A 19,853-nucleotide genomic window follows, 5' to 3' on the forward strand; every position below is an offset into this window, starting at 1 on the left:
TCATTGGTATAAAAACATGCAACAACTTACTCGATCATGTGTGCTTGCTTCATTTGTAGTTCCCAAAAGGTTAGTGAAACGCTGCTCACACAAATGTAATAAGACAACCAGGTAGAGCCCAGAGCTGAGAAACTCATAGTCCGCCTAAAAAAAATAATTTAAAATTCATTAGAAGAATGGTGTTAAAAACAGTCTATGCGTCAAGATATTCAAATAGCTAGTATTTTATGCTTGCTAGTGGATACAATTGCTGGTTTAATCTTTCTAAAGTGCAGCAGTAGGGAAATGCTCCTAAGCCTTCTAGAGCAAAAGGCCGATTCAAAGCACTATGTGAATACTGCAAGAACAGAAACCCAGTGGCTAAGTAAAATATTAGTCTGATGCGTGGCATTCGGTTGCAAAACTAAACCTCAAAGATTAAAGGTTAGCTGTACAATCATACATGGTATAGTAAACAAACACCTAAAGTAGTGCTATAACTTCGAATCTGTCGAGTTCATTAAAAGCATGCAACAGAGGCAAGAAAATCACAAATAAATTGCATTCCTATTTACGTCACCAGGATTAAAATATTTTTTTTTAAAAACACAGTACAGCCCTACTGCACCGCCCTGTTAATCCTGCTCACTCTACAAAGTGTAATGATGTATGAAATGGGAAACATTGATGTTTTATTAAGAAGTGTGAAGGAGACATGGCTTGCTTTGGCGAGGGCTTAAAATCCACAATCAGGCACTGGCTAGAGAGGGCATTCAAGCAGGCTTAACATTTATTGACCCCATCAATGTAAAAGGTACAGCATCATGTATTCTATACTATGATATGGAATGAGTTTCGAACCAAGCAAATGCATTATGGAGTGGAAAAAGTTTAAACTACCACTAATTAGTGTAGAGCATGGTCTACAAAGAGCAAACCAGATTATGTTATAGTGCTTTAAAGCACGTTAGCCCAAATTTCTAACAGCAGAGACTACTTATGAAGCATGTATCAAAATTTGTAAAGAATATGCTCTGCCTTAGGTAATGGGCAAGTTTCATCTTGCTAGAGTGCAAACATACAGCCAGCACTGCATTTTTGCTTGTGTACAGTTAAGCGGTCTGGAAATCGGTTAAAACAGACTGTACCCCGATTCCCACTAATTGTCCAACAGGTCTGGAGGGACACACAGGGGCAATTTGCTGCAATCTCATGTCAATGGGAGGGGAAGAGATTTAATATAGTGTCAGTATACATCCCACAGGCCCTTCATTCTGTGGCGCTTCCTGCCCTTAGTGCATTTTTATTGACCTTGCCAGAGGGGGAGCTCATTATGGGAGGCGACTTTCATGCAGTTTTAAATGATGCGCTGGATCGCCATCCATGTAAGTCGCTGGGGACGGGGAAGTCCCGGCTGAACAGATTTTTGGATGCACTGGGCCTTACGGACGGGTGGAGATACAAACATCCTGGTGACCGTGGGTACACCTTCCACTCGAGAGTTCACAATAGCCTCTCCCGTATTGACTATTTTTCCTCTCTGCAGACAGCCTTCCTCACTTGACCGAGACCGATACGACCACGGGGCATCTCCGACCATTCACAGGTCGCTATGACCTACCTCCCACGTCAAGGTTCGGAAACAAATTTTTCCAATTTCCCCTGGCTACTTACAGATCCCCAAAATTCGAAAGGAACTTATTGCAGTCACGAAGCACTACTTCCAAGAAAATGTAAGCTCCGTACACTCACCGGGTGTTCTTTGGGAGGCTTATAAGACCGTGTTGAGAGGGCAAGCTATAGCCTCGATAACGGGTCACAGGCGGGCCGCTAGAAGGGACTTGGATGCGATTGAAGCCGAACTGGCTATGCTACAATCGCAGCACGAAACTGACCCCACAGTAGAGACTGCACAGAAGCTGCGCCTCAAACAATGCAAGCTTATTGAACATCAACGAGAAGAAGTTAGACTGTGGCTCCAACGCACGCACCACATTATTTATGAAGTAGGGGATAAGGCGGGGAAACTTTTGGCATGGCTGGATCAGAAGGAGAGGGCTCAGAGGACGATAGCACAACTCCGCACCCCGACGGGTGTAGTCGTCACCACCCCAGTGGACGTTGTTGACTCCTTAGCTGACTATTATGAACAGGTCTATACCTCCAATTTACACTTGACGACGGAAGAGGCGCAAACCTACATTAAAGACATAAAAATGCTGTCCCTACCGGAGGATGAGGCCTTACTTTTAGAATCCGACTTTACAAAGGACGAAGTCATTGCAGCGGTTCAGTCCCTGCAATCGGGTACAGTTATGGGACCCAACGGGATCCCTATTGAATTGTATAAGCGCGTATCTGAGCTAACAGTCCCACACCTCTTAGCGATGTTTTTAGATAGTCTGAGTAGGGTGGGAATTGCCACAGGGTCAACGCAAAGCCACAATCGTTGCAATACCAAAACCTGGCAAGCCCCTGGACGAGTACGTCATACCGTCCGATCTTACTCAATGCAGAAGCCAAGATTTTAGCTAAAATGATTGCCAACCGGCTAACTCCGCATCTTGAAACTCTAATTCACCCGGATCAATCCGGATTTATGCCAAATAGAAACACTGCTCTTTATTTGCGACGGGTCCACGCGGTGATGGCGCAGATACCAAGTCTCCCAGAGCCTGCGGTTATTCTGTCCCTGGATGCCCGAATGGTATTTGAGATGGTTGAATGGCCTTATTTATTTGCGGTCCTCCGGCATCTTGGCTTTGGACCCAAATTTTGTGCATGGGTGCAATTGCTTTATACTAAACCGTTGGCACAGGTCGTGGCTAAGGGTCATATTTCTAGAAACTTTCCGCTCGGTCACGGCACACGTCAAGGGTGCCCTTTATCACCCTTGCTCTTTGCTTTGATTCTAGAACCACTGGCAGCATGGATCCGGTGGGACCCTATGATTAAGGGACTCAGCTGGACCGAGACATGTGAGGACCGTATATCACTATATGCGGATGATATCCTTTTATACCTGACCCTGCCCAGACACTCGATTATAGTTCTCCTTAACATTTGTGAAATTTTTGGGCGGGTCTCGGGGTATACTATCAACTGGTCCAAGTCTGTTTTATTTGTCCTCAAGGGCCCCCCACCACAACTCCCGCGAGACTGTCCATTGATAATCACTGAAAAGCCCTTTTAATATTTGGGGATCTGGGTGACACCTAATCAAGAGGCCTTTTTTCGCCGTAATGTTCAACACTGGCATACCCTGCCCTTTACCCTCCTGGGAAAAGCGGCGTTATATAAAATGAAGACAATGCCTCGGCTGCTTTATATCCTCGAGAATACCCCATTCTCTGTTTCTCCAAAATATTTCAGGTCAATAGACGCACTGGTCTCAGGTCTCCTTTGGGGAGACAAGCCGGCACACATCTCCCTACATAAATTAGTTAGGAGCTGGTATGACGGCGGAGTTGCTCTCCCTGATATCCAACTATACTACTGGGCGGCTCAGTTGAAGATCAAACCAATGGTTACACGCACCCCAGACTGAGCCAGCATTTAAAGCAGATAGGTACGACCTAGGTAACGGTGGTGTGTTAGCTGCACTCTACGATAAAAGGGGCGCCTCGGCCTTGCTTGGCCCTAGGGCCCACACAGTTAAATTATGGTAGGAGGCCCAGGGCCGCCTTAAATGTAAAAACGTTCTTACACAAATGATTCCACTTTGGTCGTCGCGCCAATTAGGCCGCTTATGCAACAGTAAGTGCTTCCGGGCATGGGATCTGATCGGTATTTCCACAGTGGGAGACCTCTGGAAACGAGGTGCCATTTTAACATTTGAACAGCTCATGGAACAGTATGACCTGGCGCCCACAGAAAGGTTTAGATACCTACAAATTCATCATGCCTTGGGATCACTTATCCAGCCTGGTGACTAGGTTCCAGACTCTACCCCATTAGAAGACAGGCTCCTTGCAGAGCACATGCCCAAAAAAGCGACCTCATTCGTTTATCGTAAGCTCATTAATAACCTACCGGACCAGACTTCGAAACTAAAAGACAACTGGACTAAGGAGGTGGGAGAGTTTGATGAGTCAGATTGGCAGACTGCGTTTTACTCCCCCAGGAGGTTGCTATACCTTCCAGACTTCGACTTGTACAACTAAAAATATTACACCGGGTATATTACACTAGGGTCACCCTGCACGCGATTGGGAGAGCCGAACATAAACACTGTTTACGAGGGTGCGGGGAGGAAGGGACGTTCTTTCACACCATCTGGGACTGCCCTCACATTGTCAATTATTGGGTTACGGTAATGAGGACTATATCACAGGTGGTTAAGGACTCCATAGTTCCGGACCCTCAATACTGCCTATTAAACATTTGGGAACCCAATGATCTCACTCACTCCACCCAGGACTGGATGACGTTAGGCATAATGTATGCTAAAAGAAACAGCTAGATTTTGGGGATCCCCGGTGGTACCGGCAGTCAAGGATTGGTGCTCAGATCTTGACTTTGCAATGCTGGCTGAACGGATAGTGTATTTAAATTGAAAATGTCCACGGAAATGTGTTAGGCTTTGGGGTGCATGGAATGAATACAGGGGAAATTTGTGTGACCCTCCGACGCTGGACAGTGAAAGTGACTGAGTAAGATGGAAGGGGAGGGGGGATTGCTCAGGGGCACGAGCTGTATCTAATTGCCATAAATGTAATGCTTCCTATCATGTGTTTTTGTATCTGGATCCTATATTTACCACTCTCTATGTATGCACACCGATTTTCTGTATGCCCTATGGTTGCTTTGATTAATAATAAAAATTGTTTAAAAAAAAAAAAGAAAAAAAAAAAGACTACCAGCCAGTACCCTACCGACTGAAAATCAGCAGTCCCGGTTTAAACCGAGTGTCACTGATTTTTTTAACATATTTGTTGCACCACTTGGCCACTTGAGGGAGCCAAAGTAGTACAAACAACCATTTGTAATGGAATAGGTCTCGCATATGCAAGATTTTGAGCTACTGGCATTGTAAGGGACAATGCCTTTTATTTGTGTGTTTTGAAAACCTGCAAGCAATGACAAGAAGTACAGAGTGCACATAACTAAAAGGCATTTTCATTTACAATGCCAATAGGTCAAAGTTTAGAGAATGCAAGACCTATTGCATTGTAAATGCTTGTTTTTCTTGTGACAATTATTTTGGTCCTAGTTGGTGGCCCTGTCAGTTTCCGCCACCATGTTATATTCCATCTAGAAAAGCTGATTCTGTGCATTTGGGTCTCGTTTCTATTGCCTTTGAGATTGGCAAGTCTACTAGACTTCCTTCTTTTATTGCCCCTCATCCTTTCGCATAGGACCAGCAGTTCAAATGTCGCACCCCTGCTAACTTTCTCCTATTCCAAGTTCCAAATCTATCCCTTTTTGCCAGGGCACTAGGAGCGCTCCAGCTGGAAAAATGCAATTTTGGAACACCGTAAATGCTTGCATCTTTTTGGAAGCATCTGACACTGGAGATGTCAGTATCTTAGAAAGAGTTTGAGTCATGCATACAGCGGACAAGTGATAACCTTATGTTTTGCTGTTAGTCCGTGTAAATTAAGCGAGATATTGGCACGGAAAGTGCGGCGGAAGCAACTGTAAAGTGTGCGCATATGTTTAAGTGGCAGGAGAGAGTGCGTGGCAGAGTGAAAGGCAGGGCAAATAACACCAGGATAGGTGGCAGGATAAAGTGCGTGGCACAGGAAGAGGCACAGGTAGACAAAAATATTAGGATAAGTACCAGGACATACTGTCAGCACTTATTTTTCGTCCTAGTCCGACCCTGATGAAGAATCATAAGCAGTAGAAAGCACAGTAGTAATGCTTACAGTTGCAGAACATATTCATTCTGGGATAGGCTAGAGCGGTGTCTTTTTCAGTTAACAGACTTTACAGGCATGAGAATTCCCTTTTAAATAAACATCGAGCCACTGCTGTTTACAGCGCTCTTGTGGGAGAAGTGAATTAGCACAGAACAGACAATACTGCTTTTTCATATAATGGGAATCAACAGGGGAAAACAATCACACAGTGGCATGGTATGCCGAGCTGTAATTAGAGCACGCTCCGAATATCGGCCTCTCGGCTACCGCTTCCGGTAAGGCAAGGAGTCTCACCGCCTGCCTCATTTATTCGTTCCTTTTTCCGTGAACAGTAATAACGGCCAAAGTCATAGACGGGAATTGGAGGACATGTTCCAGGAAGGCTGCAGCTGGGAGGGTTGGCGCGGATGAGGACAGAGGCCCCTCTTACCTCATTTCTCCTCACTCGTGTTATTTGACGACTGTCCCGTTTTATCTTCCCTTCAGCTGAGGAGAAATCACACACGCAGCGCTTCTCCTCCCGGTGCACGTCATCACCCTCACCGCAGCAGAGGGTTGTGAATGCTGGTATATTTTCTGAAGTTTAAAACCTGTCTATGTCGAACATACCTTTAAATCCTGCATTCTTTTACTCCGCAGGAAATCACAACGCGGTCGTTACGACTGCGTTGTGATTCCACATATCATTACTCCGCAAGTCGTAACAACGACTAGCAGAGAGGGGCGCTGGAAGTTGGAATAGTATAATTTACTATTCCAACTCCAGTCTGTGCAGACACTAGGGAAGGTGTTGGATTTTAAATCCAACACCTCCCCAACCCCCGCAAGTCGTTGTTCCGACTTGCGGAGTAACGGTATGCGGAATCACAACGCGGTTGTTGTAACGACCGCGTTGTGATTCTCTGTGGGGTAACAGATTTGTTGAAAACGCTGTTTACCGTCTATGTCACATCATATTATGTCATGTTATCAGCATTTACATAAAACATTTCAACAGGAAAGCGGGAGGTTAAAAAATGCCCTACGGATCAAAGGACCAATTAAATCCTTCTCCGGCGGTGAATGCTTGAAAGCTCTAATAAAGAGCACGGTGGGAGCGTGTAAAGGCTCCTATCACTACAAAGGAGACGCCAGAGAGGAGACGCCCTGCTCGCGCCCATCGCCTGTCCATGGTTTGACTACCTTCGCTAAGGAAAGCGACAATAGAGTCTCGCCAAGCGAAGCAGCTGCGCTGCATTTGCTGGGCGAGACCTAAAAAGAACTATGCTGGAAAATGCGGAAGCAAACAGCAGGAAACCATGTCACCCCCATTATTAGGGGCGCCACATTGGTTGGCACCTGCTTGCTGAGCTCCCCCGATATGGTCAGGGTTTGCGATAGATTTTGTGGCGTTTCACAGTGGGTAAGGTATGCAGTCTTAAAGTTGGTAAGCTCCCAAATTAGGGAGGCCGCTTAGTGATTTGATTGCTTTCCAGCTTACCTACCAAGAGCAAAGATGAAATACATGGAGGGGGTCGGAGGGCAGTGTGGTATGTAACCAGCCTCTAGGGAGCTCATTCCGGCACTCACCTCGAAGGATTATCTGCCGAAATATTCAGAATGGCCAGACCAGTGGATTTAAGCCAGGCCCTCCCTCCCATCCCCCATTGCATTTATAAGAAACATTTGAAAGCCAAAAGAAATGCAAACGCTTCCCCTTTAGCTCGGAGGCCTTGCATCTTTCATCGCCCTGCCTGCATTTCGCTGGTTAGCCAGCCTGTAATTGTCTGCATTTGGCAGGTTTAACACTTCCTGACACGGTGGCTATTAAGGGGAAGTATTCGCGCATAACTGTTAAAGGCAGGAACAATAGCGTGCCCTTTTCAATGTGTGGCACCGCTAACCTACCCAAACTCCCCTCCCTTTCACACACTCCCACCCCTTTAGGCTAAACTGCAGCAGTGCTGGGGGTCATGGAGAGCACCGAGGTGTCAAAGCAGACCCAGAATATGTTTTTGAGGGCAAATTTGTCTCCACCCTAAAAACCATTGTATCCCGAAAGAAAATACTTATTAACAGATGTGGCTGCTTTGAGGAGACTTGAGGCTGGTGTCGCGTCGAGAACTACTTTGAACTTAACAAGCACCGATTTGTGGAGCAGACTAGTTAATGAAAGGAAGGAAAATGCTACTTACCAGTCTCACACTGAGCATTAGATCGCCACCTGGTGTTTGGCTCGGATGATTGCATGTTGTTGTCGTCTTGGAAGAAGTCTTTGTAGTCACGAGATAGGGTACTCCTCCTTTGGACGACAGTGCGCATGGGCATCAGCTCCATCCTTAGATTGTTTTTTCACCATGATGGGAAATTATGGAGTTAGTAGAAAGACAAAAAAAAAAAAAGATGTGCATGTGTGTAGATCTAATTAAGATGGAACTGGAACAGATACAGGTCCCAGGGAGGTGGGTGGGCGTGTGAGAATCTGCAGCTCTAAATGCCAAGAACAGAGACATACTGGTAAGTAGCATTTTCCGTTCAAGGCATAGGAGCTGCAGATCTCACACGAAGCATAGATGATATAGCAGTATCTCCCCTAGCAGTGGTCACCTGCATCTGTTGCAGTAGTTTGAAATAGAGTTTTGAGGACAGCTTGGCCTACAGCAGCTTGGATTGCACATCAACAGTAGTGTTTAGTGAAAGTATGTGTTGTAGACCATGTTGCCGCCTTGCATATGTCTTCTAGAGGAATGTTCCCTAAGAAGGCCATAGAGGCTCCTAGTTTGCGTGTGGAGTGCGCCCTAGGAGGAACTGTTAGTGTACGCTTTGCTTTTTGATAGCATATTTGAATGCATTTGACAATCCACCTTGCAACGCCTGCTTTAGAGATGGGGTTGCCTTTATGTGGTGGAAAGCTACAAACAAATTGTTTTGTTTTGCGAAATGCTTTGGGTCTCTCAATGTACTAGAGAATAGCTCTTTTAACGTCTAGGGTGTGTAGAGCTCTCTCTGCCACAGAGTCTGGGTTTTGGAAAAACACCAGTAACGCTACAGATTGGTTTAACTGGAACTGGGTAATGACGTTTGGGAGATTTTAGGATTTGTTCTTAGAACCACTATAACGGAGTAATTGTAAAAATGGTTCTTGTATAGTGAAAGCTTGAATCTCACTAACTCTAAGAGAGGTAATAGCCACAAGAAAAGCTGTTTTCCATGTGGGGAATTACAGTTCACATTTGTGTACAGGTTCGAAAGGGGGTCCCATGAGCCTGGTAAGAACACTATTTAGGCTCCACACTGGAGAGGGTGGTAACCTGGGAGGAAACATGCTTTTTAATCCTTCCATAAATGCTTTAATAGCAGGCACTCTGAATAAAGACAGATGTTGTCTATTCTGCAAGATGTAGGCGTATAGATGAATATGCCAAGTTACATCTTTGTAAATGTAGAAGATAGCAAATGATATCTTGGATGGAAGCATCTAGGGGATCAATTTGGTTATTGTTGCAGTAAATGGCAAATCTTTTCCATTTAGCAGCATAACAAGCTCTAGTAGTAGGTCTCCTGGCGTCTTTAAAGATATTCATAGTCTGGTGGTAGGTTAAGGTAACCAAACTCTAAGACTTCAGGAGCCAGATCGCCAGATTCAGTTGGCTTGGATCTGGATGTCTGATTTCTCCATGGTTCTTCGTTAGCATGGATGTCAGACTTAGTTTTTGGTGTGTAACTAGGGATAGTTCTAGCAGTGTTGTGTACCACGGTTGGCTACTAAAATCAGTTTGAGCGACTGTTGTCATAGCTTGCGCATTATTAGTGGTATTCGTGGTAGTGGCGGAAAAGCGTACGCAAATTTGCCTGACCAGTTCATCCATATCGCATTGCCCTTTGACAGCGGGCGTGGAAAACTGGCGGCGAAGGTTGTGCATTTTGCTTTTGTGTGTGGCGAACAGATCTATGTCTGGATGACCCCACTTATGAAAGAATGGTAGAAGAACTTGCGGATGTAGTTCCCTTTCGTGAATCTGTTGTGTCTGTCGACTTAACAGATCTGCTATCCGATTGTGAACTCCTGGAAGGTGTTCTGCTAACAGATATATGCTTTGTGGAATGGCCCATCTCCAAATGTTCTGTGCAAGTTGGGACAGTTGTATAGAGTGAGTCCCCACCTGTTTTTGTATATAGTACATGGCTGTCATGTTGTCCGTCCGGATTAAGACAGCTTTGTTTTGTACTTGGAAAGTTTTGAGCGCTAGGAATAATGCTAGCAGCTCCAGGTGGTTGATATGGAGTGCTCTTTGTTGAGTGATCCATTCCCCTTGAGTTGTATGATGTAGGAGATAAGCTCCCCATCCTGTGAGAGATGCGTCTGCTGTAAGTACTATTTGTTGAACAGGTTCGAGGAACGGCCGCCCTTTAGCCAAGTTTTTGGTGTTTCACCACTGCAGAGAGCGATGTGTGCGGCTGTGCACCAACACCAGGTCTGTTAGTTGTCCTTGAGCCCGGTTCCACTGTTGTGCTAGACATTCTTGTAACAGACGCATTTGCAGTTTTGCAAACGGTACAATAAAAATGCAAGATGCCATCATGACTATTAGTCTCATGAACACTCTGGCTGGGAGAGAGTGTTGATGGTGAAATTTGGTGTCTAAGGCTCGAATGCTCTGTATCCTTGCTGGACTGGGATATGCTAGAGCTGTAGACGTGTTTATTGTAGCCCCTAGATATTGATGTACATGAGAGGGCTGCAGATGCGACTTGGTGTAGTTGATTGTGAACCCTAAGTCGTGAAATGTTTGATTTGTGTAAGATGTGTGTTGGAGACACTGATTGAATGACTTGGCTTGGCTTTTATGAGCCAATCGTCTAGATATGGGAAGACATGTATATGTTGTCTTCTGAGATGTGCTGCTACTACTGCTAGGCACTTTGTGAACACTCTTGGTGCAGTTGTGACCCAGAATGGAAGGACTATGAACTGATAATGCTGTCCTTCCAGTACAAACCTCAGATACTTCCTGTGAGAAGGATGTATAGGAATGTGGAAGAAGGCGTCCTTTAGATCTAGTGTTGTAAGGAAGTCGCCGTGTTGCAACAATGGGAGCACTTGTAAAGTGATCATTTGAAAATGATCTGAGTGTATATAGCGATTGAGGTGCCCGAGGTCGAGAATTGGTCTTAGTGTCCCGACCTTTTTGGGTATTAGGAAATACAGGAAGAAACCCCTGTTCCTTGATGTTGTAAAGGAACTATTTCTATTGCGTTTTTCTGAAGAAGTGATAGAACTTCTTGTTGGAGCAGCGTAAGATGTTCTGCAGACATTGGATGCTGCTTGGGTGGAATGTGTGGAGGGGTAGCTGTAAGTTCGAAGCAGTAGCCATACTGGATATTTGTCTTACCCACTTGTCTTTTGTGATTGAATTCCAGACAGGTAGGAACTGTGTTAGTCTGCACCCCACAGGAGTGGAATGCTGTTGGGGGAGCAGAGGGAAGTCACTGATTTGTGGTGGAAGAGGTTTGATTATTGTTATTTCCTCGGCCTCTTCGCTTATTGTTGTTGCCTCTAACCGCCTCTAAAATATCCTTTATTGGAGGATGTTAGTATATTGGATTTGAAGGAAGCGGAATGGTCTGCTCCAGCTTGTTTGGAGCCTCCTCTATAGAAAGAGCGACAAAAGAAACCTCTAGCTTGGGTGGATTGTAGAGCCCCATAGATTTGGCTGTATCGGTGTCCTTTTTCATTTTCTCAACTGTTGTGTCTACCTCTGGTCCAAACAATTGATGTTGGTTGAATGGCTGATTTAAGATGGTAGTTTGCACTGTCTGCTTAAATCCTGAAACGCGTAGCCAAGCATGACGTCTAAGTAGGACACTAGTGTGTGTATAGCTCTAAATGCAGTGTCTGCTACATCAAGTGCACACTTGATTGATGCATTTGAAATTAGCTTGCCTTCTTGTATAAGGTCGTTTGCCTGCACTTTATATTGATCAGGTAGATGTTGTAATAGTGTTTCTAACTGATCATAGTGAGCCCTATCATATCTTGCAAGGAGGGCTTGCTTGTTAGCTATACGCCATGTATTGCTAGCCTGAGCAGCTATCCTTTTGCCTGTAGCATCTTAGATTCTTTATCAGGGGTGGTGCTTCACCAGATGTCTGAGTTTGCTCTTTTTCTAGCATTTGACACAACTAGGGAATCTAAGGGTAGCTGTCCTTTAATGTAGGCAGGATCCCCAGGAGCAGGCCTGTACTTTTTTTCTATTCTTGGGTTTATAATCCTAGCATGTACAGGATCTTTAAATACTTCTGGAGCATGTTTAATGACCCCGTTAAATATAGCCAGGATTTGAACAGACTTTTGTGATTGTTTGAAAGTATCTAATAAAAAGTCTTCCTCTGCCTCATCTGAATGCATGGTGAACCCCATGATAGATGGCAGCCCTATTTAGTAAATGTCCAATATTGTCTTCTGGGGGAGAAGGTTTGGATGGATATGTATGTGGGTCAGGAATATGTGGCACATCCTGTGGGTTTAAGTACTCCCAATCTGGATGATCACTAGGGTAGGGAAAAGGCTCATCTGGGTCTACCCCTCTCCCCATGCTATACTCATCTTTATTTTGAGGTGTAGGTGTTGAAGAATGAGGAAGATAGTTTTCAGGAGAATTTGGAGGTGAAATGTTAAGAGGAAAGGGAGATGAAGAAGAAGGAAGTATAGGAGAAGAAGGGTGCATAGGAGATGTGGCAGAGTTCTTCTTGACAGGCACTGCAGGCAGGTGTAGGTGCTGTGTCCGACTCTTTCGGTGTGGTGTAGTGGATACATGACCGGTCTTTGGATCAATGTAGATATTCTTTTGTAGAGGTTCAGGCTGGAAAAGGTCTTCTTGCAGAACCGCTGCCAGCACAGATTTTTTCGGTTCCAGGCGTGGTTAACTTGTCTTTGGCCTAAGGAGCTGTGATAGGGTCCTTTGGCGTAGATTTTGGCACCAAAGGTATTGTTTTTGGAACGGAAGGCTGTTTAAAGGGCTTGAGCGCATCGGAATCAGGCCTTGTAGGTTTCGGTACCGAAGATATTGGCTTCGGAGTGGAAGCTGGTTTCGTCGGCTTCGAGGCGTCGGAAGCAGGCTTCATAGTTTTGTCCTTAGAAGTCGAAGGTTTCGGAACTGGGGCTTCTTTCGGTCTCGGTGCCGAGGGGGCTGGTGGGATCGGCATGTGCGGTTTGCTCAGTATCGAGCTATCGGAAGGCTTGAGTATTTTCTTCGGAGCCGGGCGCGACTGGGCCCCGGAGGCGGAGTGTTGGCCTTTGCCTTCGATTTAGGTGCTGGGTATGGGGCAGGGGCAGTAGTACTCACACGTGGCCCCGATGGTATGGAGTCATCTGCCCCGGATACGATTTGGAGATTGTCTGAGTCTCCTTCTGGAACGAACGGAGCTTCTTCGTCGAAGATATCCACCGGTTCCTGAGCCGATCTCTGCATGTCGTGTCGACGGGCCCTCCAATCTCGAATGGTCTTTTTTGATCGAAAGGATGCACAGGCTGTACAGCTCGACTCGTCGTGTTCTGGAGATAAGCACAGGTTACAGACCTCGTGATGGTCACTGTGTGGAAACTTTCCTCCACACTCGGGGCATCTTTTAAATGGCGTCCTTTCCATGAGTTGTAGGCCTCACTGTGTGGCTAAGCCCAACAGCCCGCGTCGACAACCGGAATCGAACAGATGAAATCGAGTCTATGTTTGTTGATATCGGAAGTTGTTTGTAAAGTTTTTTCGCGTCGAACTACCATTAAAGGTAGATTTCGAACCGGAGCGGAAAAGTTACATCCGAACCTAGTGGTGGAGAAAAACAATCTAAGGATGAAGCCGATGCCCATGCGCTCTGTCGTCCAAAGGAGGAGTCACCTCTCTCGTGACTACAAAGACTTCTTCCAAGACGATAACATGCAACCATCAGAGCTCAACACCAGGTGGCGATCTGATGCTCAGTGTGAGATCTGCAGCTCATATGCATCGAACATTACATTTTCTACCAAATTCCCCTCCTTCAGTCTTGGGACCGAGGACATAAAAATAAAGAGGGTTTGATTTATGATTGAACCTAAATGTTCACATTTGGAATCAAACGAATAGTGCTCCTGCAACTCTAAGTGTGAGTGTTTAAATGTAACTAACATTTTAAGGGATTATAATGGCTATTGATAGGAATTCAAACTGCCACACAGGTAAGAAAGAAAGCTCAGTTAAACGCTCCCATGCGGGTTCCGGAGGTAGCCTACAGGCCACAGCAGCAACCACCACAAGGCAGATTCTGCCCTCCATCCTTCTGAAGTCGATAAATTGAGCACTGTTGAGTTGGGCTGATGTGATTACATTGGCTAATTTCCGCTTTAAAAAAATAGCTAAATACACAAACAAGCACCACGTAAATTGCAATGTGTTGTTTTTTTAACATTCAAGTAGTTGTGTACAGTTCTAAATTATTTTGTTTTTTCTTTGAGATTCACAAATTAATGTGTTATTGATAGATTAGTGTTGGGAGCAAATGAAGTAGGTAGCGGGATTTTATACATATGTTTTGTTACATGACATTTGACTTTGGCTCAAAAGTAACATCTCCAGGTATAACACGCCGCGTATATCGGCAGCCAGAAAACGACTGGGCAAGCAACAAGATAATGTGTTTAAAAACAAGAATTGGTATAGCCAATAGGTCTCGCCTTTTGGACCGTATAAGTGTTGAGCCATGCAACAGTTAATGTTTCACCAAGGATATTGTGCTGCATAACTAAATACTTATAAGGGCCCAAAGAGCGAGACCTATTGGCCATGCCAATGCTTGTTTAAATGTGCTGTATATTTGCTATTATCTCCAAATTATGAGCTTCCATTACCTATTCTGCCTATAAATAATGGAGACCGGAGAAGGAGTGTGTAGCAGATGTAAAACATCACACTGAGTTATGTACTCAGAACAGTAGCCTCATTACCATGGAGTTAAAATACTATTTAAAGAGACACCGAATGTACAATGCTCTGATTCGGATCATCCCCCCCCCCCCACACACAACTCCCACACAGGGTTTGCAAGTTTCACTTTTCTTGTTGGGCGGGGTGTGCCATTTTGGGCCTAACACAACACAATCGGCTGTTTCATCTCCGGCTTCACCAACAGCTCAAACTTGCATAAATGCGAGAGCTATTGCATTGCAAATGCTTGTTAAATCTGAGCTGCAGAATCAAAGGACAATGGAAAGTATTTCATGACTGTATTAACTTCTGAAATGTAGCGCAGTATACAATTTCTGAAGAAAATGGAAAAAGCAATAATAAAAGTGAAGCGTTCCATAAACACCAGTATAAGCTAACCTCCTGTATGCTCTAAAACAAAATCTACCACTTACACTAGTTTCAGAGCAGGGTAGATTGAGGGGTGGTATTAAAGCTCAAGTTGCTTGGACAGGTCTAGATATAGTTGGTCTGCATTGGTAATCCCTCAGCATGTGGCTGCCCAGGCTCTCTATATGCAGAGTAGGTTTCAAATCACTCTCGGGACGTACAATATTAGTGTCCTTTTTTGACATCTAAATATTCTGCTTTGTGTGAAACACTGAGTAGAAGCATCAAGTGTATGCCTTCTCAATACTAAGAAGTCTGATATCCGCACCAGAAAACTAATGTAAACATTAAAACATCACTTCTTCATCCTGCACAATTCCCTCTGCTTTTTACCCTTTCTCCATAGGTAGTGAGGGAATGCCACTATTGAGGTCTCCGATTTAAAAAAATAAAATGTTTTAATTAAGCTCCAAAACAAAGCATAAAAAATATGAACACAGTAACACCATTTTCGTGATCCATCTGAGGTGGTCCTATATGACAGTTATTAAGTCAAAACAATACAATCTATATCAAAGCAGTAGTAGTACTACTAAATGCATTTTACATCTATTATTTTCTATCTTGGTAGCAGTGATCTTTGATCCCCATTAATCATTAACAAGCTCCATTCATCTCAATCGATGTACTGATTTCTCACTATTGATGGTCATATCATCCTATCTGCTAATACGTGGAATAGTTTGATATTGTCCTATTCATTCAAGCACACGTTTCAACTCTGATCACGTAGGAACAGGATACATTGTTCTAGGAAATGCCACCTTGGAACGAAGGATTGATATCAGATCTTTCTGCAACAGAATGTATTGTATTGTAATTGCGTTTATATAGCGCTTACTACCTCTGACGAGGCATCGAAGCGCTTTTTCGGCGGGTAGCACGCTACTCCGGGACGCATAGAGAATTAGTGTTGAATTAGTATAATGAAACATGCAAGTACATTTTAAGTGGTGGATAGGTTAGTCAGTGATTTGGAATGATAGCAGAAGGATAGAGGAGGAAAAAAAGGTTTCTATTTATATAGCATTTGTTACCCCTGATGGGGTGTTGAAACATGCTATTCCGGAAGCCCATAAAGGATTAGTGGTGAATTAATATGGTGAAATATGAAAGTAATTTCAGTGGTGGATATTAGTCAGTTATTTGGAGTGAGAAGGATAGCGGAGGGATAAAAGGGGAAGAAAGGTTTGCGTTCATATAGCACTTGGGGGGGCTTGACTTTCCTGATTTCAAACTATACTTCTGGGCAGCATTTTTGGGCCGCCTCCGTAGCTTAATAGATTCTACGGGTAGTACCTTTTTCTTTTATAAATTCAGGTTAGGGGAAGCGCATAATATGTTCCTTTTTAGAACTAATGACCCGAATTATTACAAGCAGGTCAAATTTCAGATTGCCCGTGATAGCGTAAACATTTGGCGGGCTATCATGGCTAAATGTAACACATCATTTTATCATGTCAAACTTCCCTGGTGGGACAATCTTGGCCTCCCAGAAATTTTCCACAGGGGGGTGGGAAAATGATGGGCTAGTACTGGGATGAAATGTCTAGGGGATTCGTACGGTTACAATGGGTTCATTACATTCGAGAGACTGAAGATATTAGAACCTTCCAGAAAACATGTAATTTAAATATTATCAGATCCGAGACTACTTTATACGTACTATGAAATTGGTTAATGTTCTGGATTCGGACATATGGAATTGTTTTTACGGGGCTAACTGTAAATCGCTGATTAGCATAGGGTATAGAAGTTTAAACACCTATAAGGCAGGCGACTGTGCTAGACTAGCAGACCGTTGGAGTCAAAATATGGGGACTTCAATTTCGGCTGACACTATCTCAGGCTTTAGGCAGTATCAATAGGTCTGTACAGTCATCCAGTTTGAAGCTGCAACAGTATAAAACTAGGTTTATTATATTATACACCCGAAAGAATATCTAAATAACTATTCTTGTGATCGGACAAAATGCCCTAAATGCGAACTGCCAGCAGCGGATTTAAAACGCATGTTTTTTTTATGCCCCGAGTTACCACAATTTTGGCAAAAGGTGACTCAAATAATGTCCCAGAAACTAGGGAGCCCAAAAGAGCTATCAGTAACAGATGTAATGATGAGCGGACAGAATATAAGATCGAGCCAAGCGGATTTAATTACCATTTTAATAGTTTGTGCCAGGCTCACAATAGCTCGATTTTGGATATCATGTGGTCCTCCGTCAGCCTTAGAATGGTGGGGACTGGTTAAGGAGATACATGATATGGAACAAGCATTATCTAAAGTGAGGGGTACCCGCTCAATTGGAATATTTAAGAAAATTTGGGGGTCATTGTTCTAAGACTAAAGGAATATTACTGTATAAATGTGCTCAATATGTACTATGCTTTGTTTTTGTTATTTATTTGGTTTGTTTGCAAAAGAAAACAATTTATATTTCATTTTTGGCATATACTCAGGTTGGTAAATAAATTAAAACAAAATGGAATGATAGAAGGATAGAGGAGGAAAAAAAGGTTTATATAGCACTTGTTTCCCCTTATGGGGTGTTGAAACATGCTATTCAGGAAGCCCATAAAGGATTAGTGGTGAAATATGAAAGTAATTTCAGTGGTGGATATTAGTCAGTTATTTGGAATGAGAAGGATAGCGGAGAGATAAAAGGGGAAGAAAGGTTTGCATTCATATAGCACTCGTTACCCCTGATGGATGTTGAAGCGCTTTTCTGGCGAGTAGAATGCCACTCCGGAAATCAAAGGATTAGTGTTGAAAATTAGTATAGTAAAATATGAAGTAATTTGAGGTCTTAGCACAGAGCAAAGGAGAAATTTGAAGGGAAAACTGAAAGTCATCAGCAATGAGAGGGAAAAACTACTGAGTTTGGACTGCAAATCCCACAATTCAACACGTTAAATGGAAGCAATGGAAGCAATCATGGGCAGGAAAAAACAAGTTTAAAACACAAAACAGGGGATAAAATATCCAATCACAGACAGCTTAAAACTACAATTTTAGGGGGGTTAGTTCTGAGGGTTGGAGGGAGAAGGTTGTATTTGTGTTTATCCTTTTTTAGGTCGAGCTGATGTGGCATTCATGCGAAGCATGAATGCTGTCAGCTCGACAACTAATGCTATCCGTATTTGGGAGAGTGGACACCAAAGTGTCACGAGCTTTCCCAGTGTCGGATTTCACCGCGGGAGCGAGCGCGCTTGCGCAGACCGCAGGGCTTGCATGCAAACACGGCGCGCACACAGGCAGGCCCCATCCCCTGCACGCACAGGCACACGCGCGCGCGCACACACACAAACGCAGACAGGCACAACACACGCAGGCACATACAAGCGCGCGCACCCCCCCTCTCCCCTCTTACAAACCCGCACACACACACTCCCAACCCCGCTCACCGGGCACAAGCAGGGCTTCCATCACGGGGGGGGCGGGCATCGTCAATGTGCCCCGACGCCCCCCCTCACCGGCTCCTCTCGTCCTGTCCCTCCGTGTCACACCAGACTCCGCAGCCCGCTCCGTTGTTTCTCCGCCCCTTCAGTGCGTGTCACGCCTCTCCTTTCTCCCGGCCGGAAATCCCTTTTGCTTGTCAGGCCTCGTTTTCGAAACCGAACTGTCCCGCAACAGTGTATAAAATATCGGCAGTCGTTCTGCGCACTTGTTTTTAACGGGAATGAGTGTTGTACTCCTCACGGCGCGTCTCCTCTTCTCAATCGGGGCTCCCTCAGGTCAGAGGAGCCCCGCAACAGGCGCCACACTCCTCCTCCCCGGCCCCCTCCTGGGGACCCGGGCTACCCAGGACCGGAAGGGCGCTCCATGCGCCGGCAGGCCGCCTCACGGACATCAGGAGGCGGGACTTCCGGTCAGCCGCGAGCGGATTGGCCAGCCGGCCAAGAGCTTCCGGGTCGCCGCAGCCAGCGTGGCGGCACTCTCCCGATCACTACAACAACAGGAGATGTGCACGCGACTGGCCGCTGGCGTCTCGCGTCTCTTCCGCCTTGTTTTGTTTCACGCTGCACTCCACCATAATTATTTAAGTGCCTCTTCCATAATGCGCGGCGGCGTTCAACTGGACAGTGAGAATAGGTTGTTGAGTTATGGCAGAGGCAACTGAAGTTATGTGCAAGCCACCGTATGACCGCTCGCACCACCGCCGGCTTGCCTCGGCCTCTCTGAGCCTCACCCGGCCCAACCAGTGTTGGCGGCAGCTGACTCAGTTGTGAGACTGCTGCTGCCCGGTAGCAGAGATAGGTGCTGCTCGCCACTTTTGACCCGCTGCCTGCTCTGTGCAGTGTGTGGAGTGGTGCAATCATGATCCCATGGTGGACAAGGGATCAACCAACTTGGGCCCGACCGAAGCCGTGCTGCCTGCACTGCAGCTGTGAGAGCATGTACCAGCCCGGGGGAATGCGCCTGTTGCTGTCTTCGTTCATCGTCTGCCTCAAATCCAAGTAAGTGAATTTATAAACTGTGAACTCATAAAACTGCTCTTAAATAAAAGTGATGTCCCTTTGCTCATTTTATTGGCCAGATTTATAGCGGCCGAGCAGTCAAGAAAGCGATTAGGTAAACCTTGTTATTTTACGTTTGTCAGAGCAAAACGAGAAATTAAAGAACACCTTCTGAATATTTCGG

At 45.0% G+C, this 19,853-nt stretch overlaps 1 protein-coding gene across 2 annotated transcripts in view; it reads right to left on the reverse strand.

Annotated features, from left to right (window-relative positions):
- The window catches only part of MARCHF7 (membrane associated ring-CH-type finger 7), a 263,235-nt gene that overhangs the window by 60,783 nt on the left and 182,599 nt on the right, over positions 1 to 19,853 (reverse strand). For both annotated transcript variants that reach the window (XM_078681680.1, XM_078681681.1), the window contains exon 9: positions 31 to 144. In XM_078681680.1, the coding sequence (XP_078537806.1) occupies positions 31 to 144 (114 nt within the window). The remainder of the gene's footprint in view (positions 1 to 30; positions 145 to 19,853) is intronic.

This window comes from Lissotriton helveticus, chromosome 3_1, assembly GCF_964261635.1.
Source record: "Lissotriton helveticus chromosome 3_1, aLisHel1.1, whole genome shotgun sequence".
NCBI lineage: Eukaryota > Metazoa > Chordata > Amphibia > Caudata > Salamandridae > Lissotriton > Lissotriton helveticus.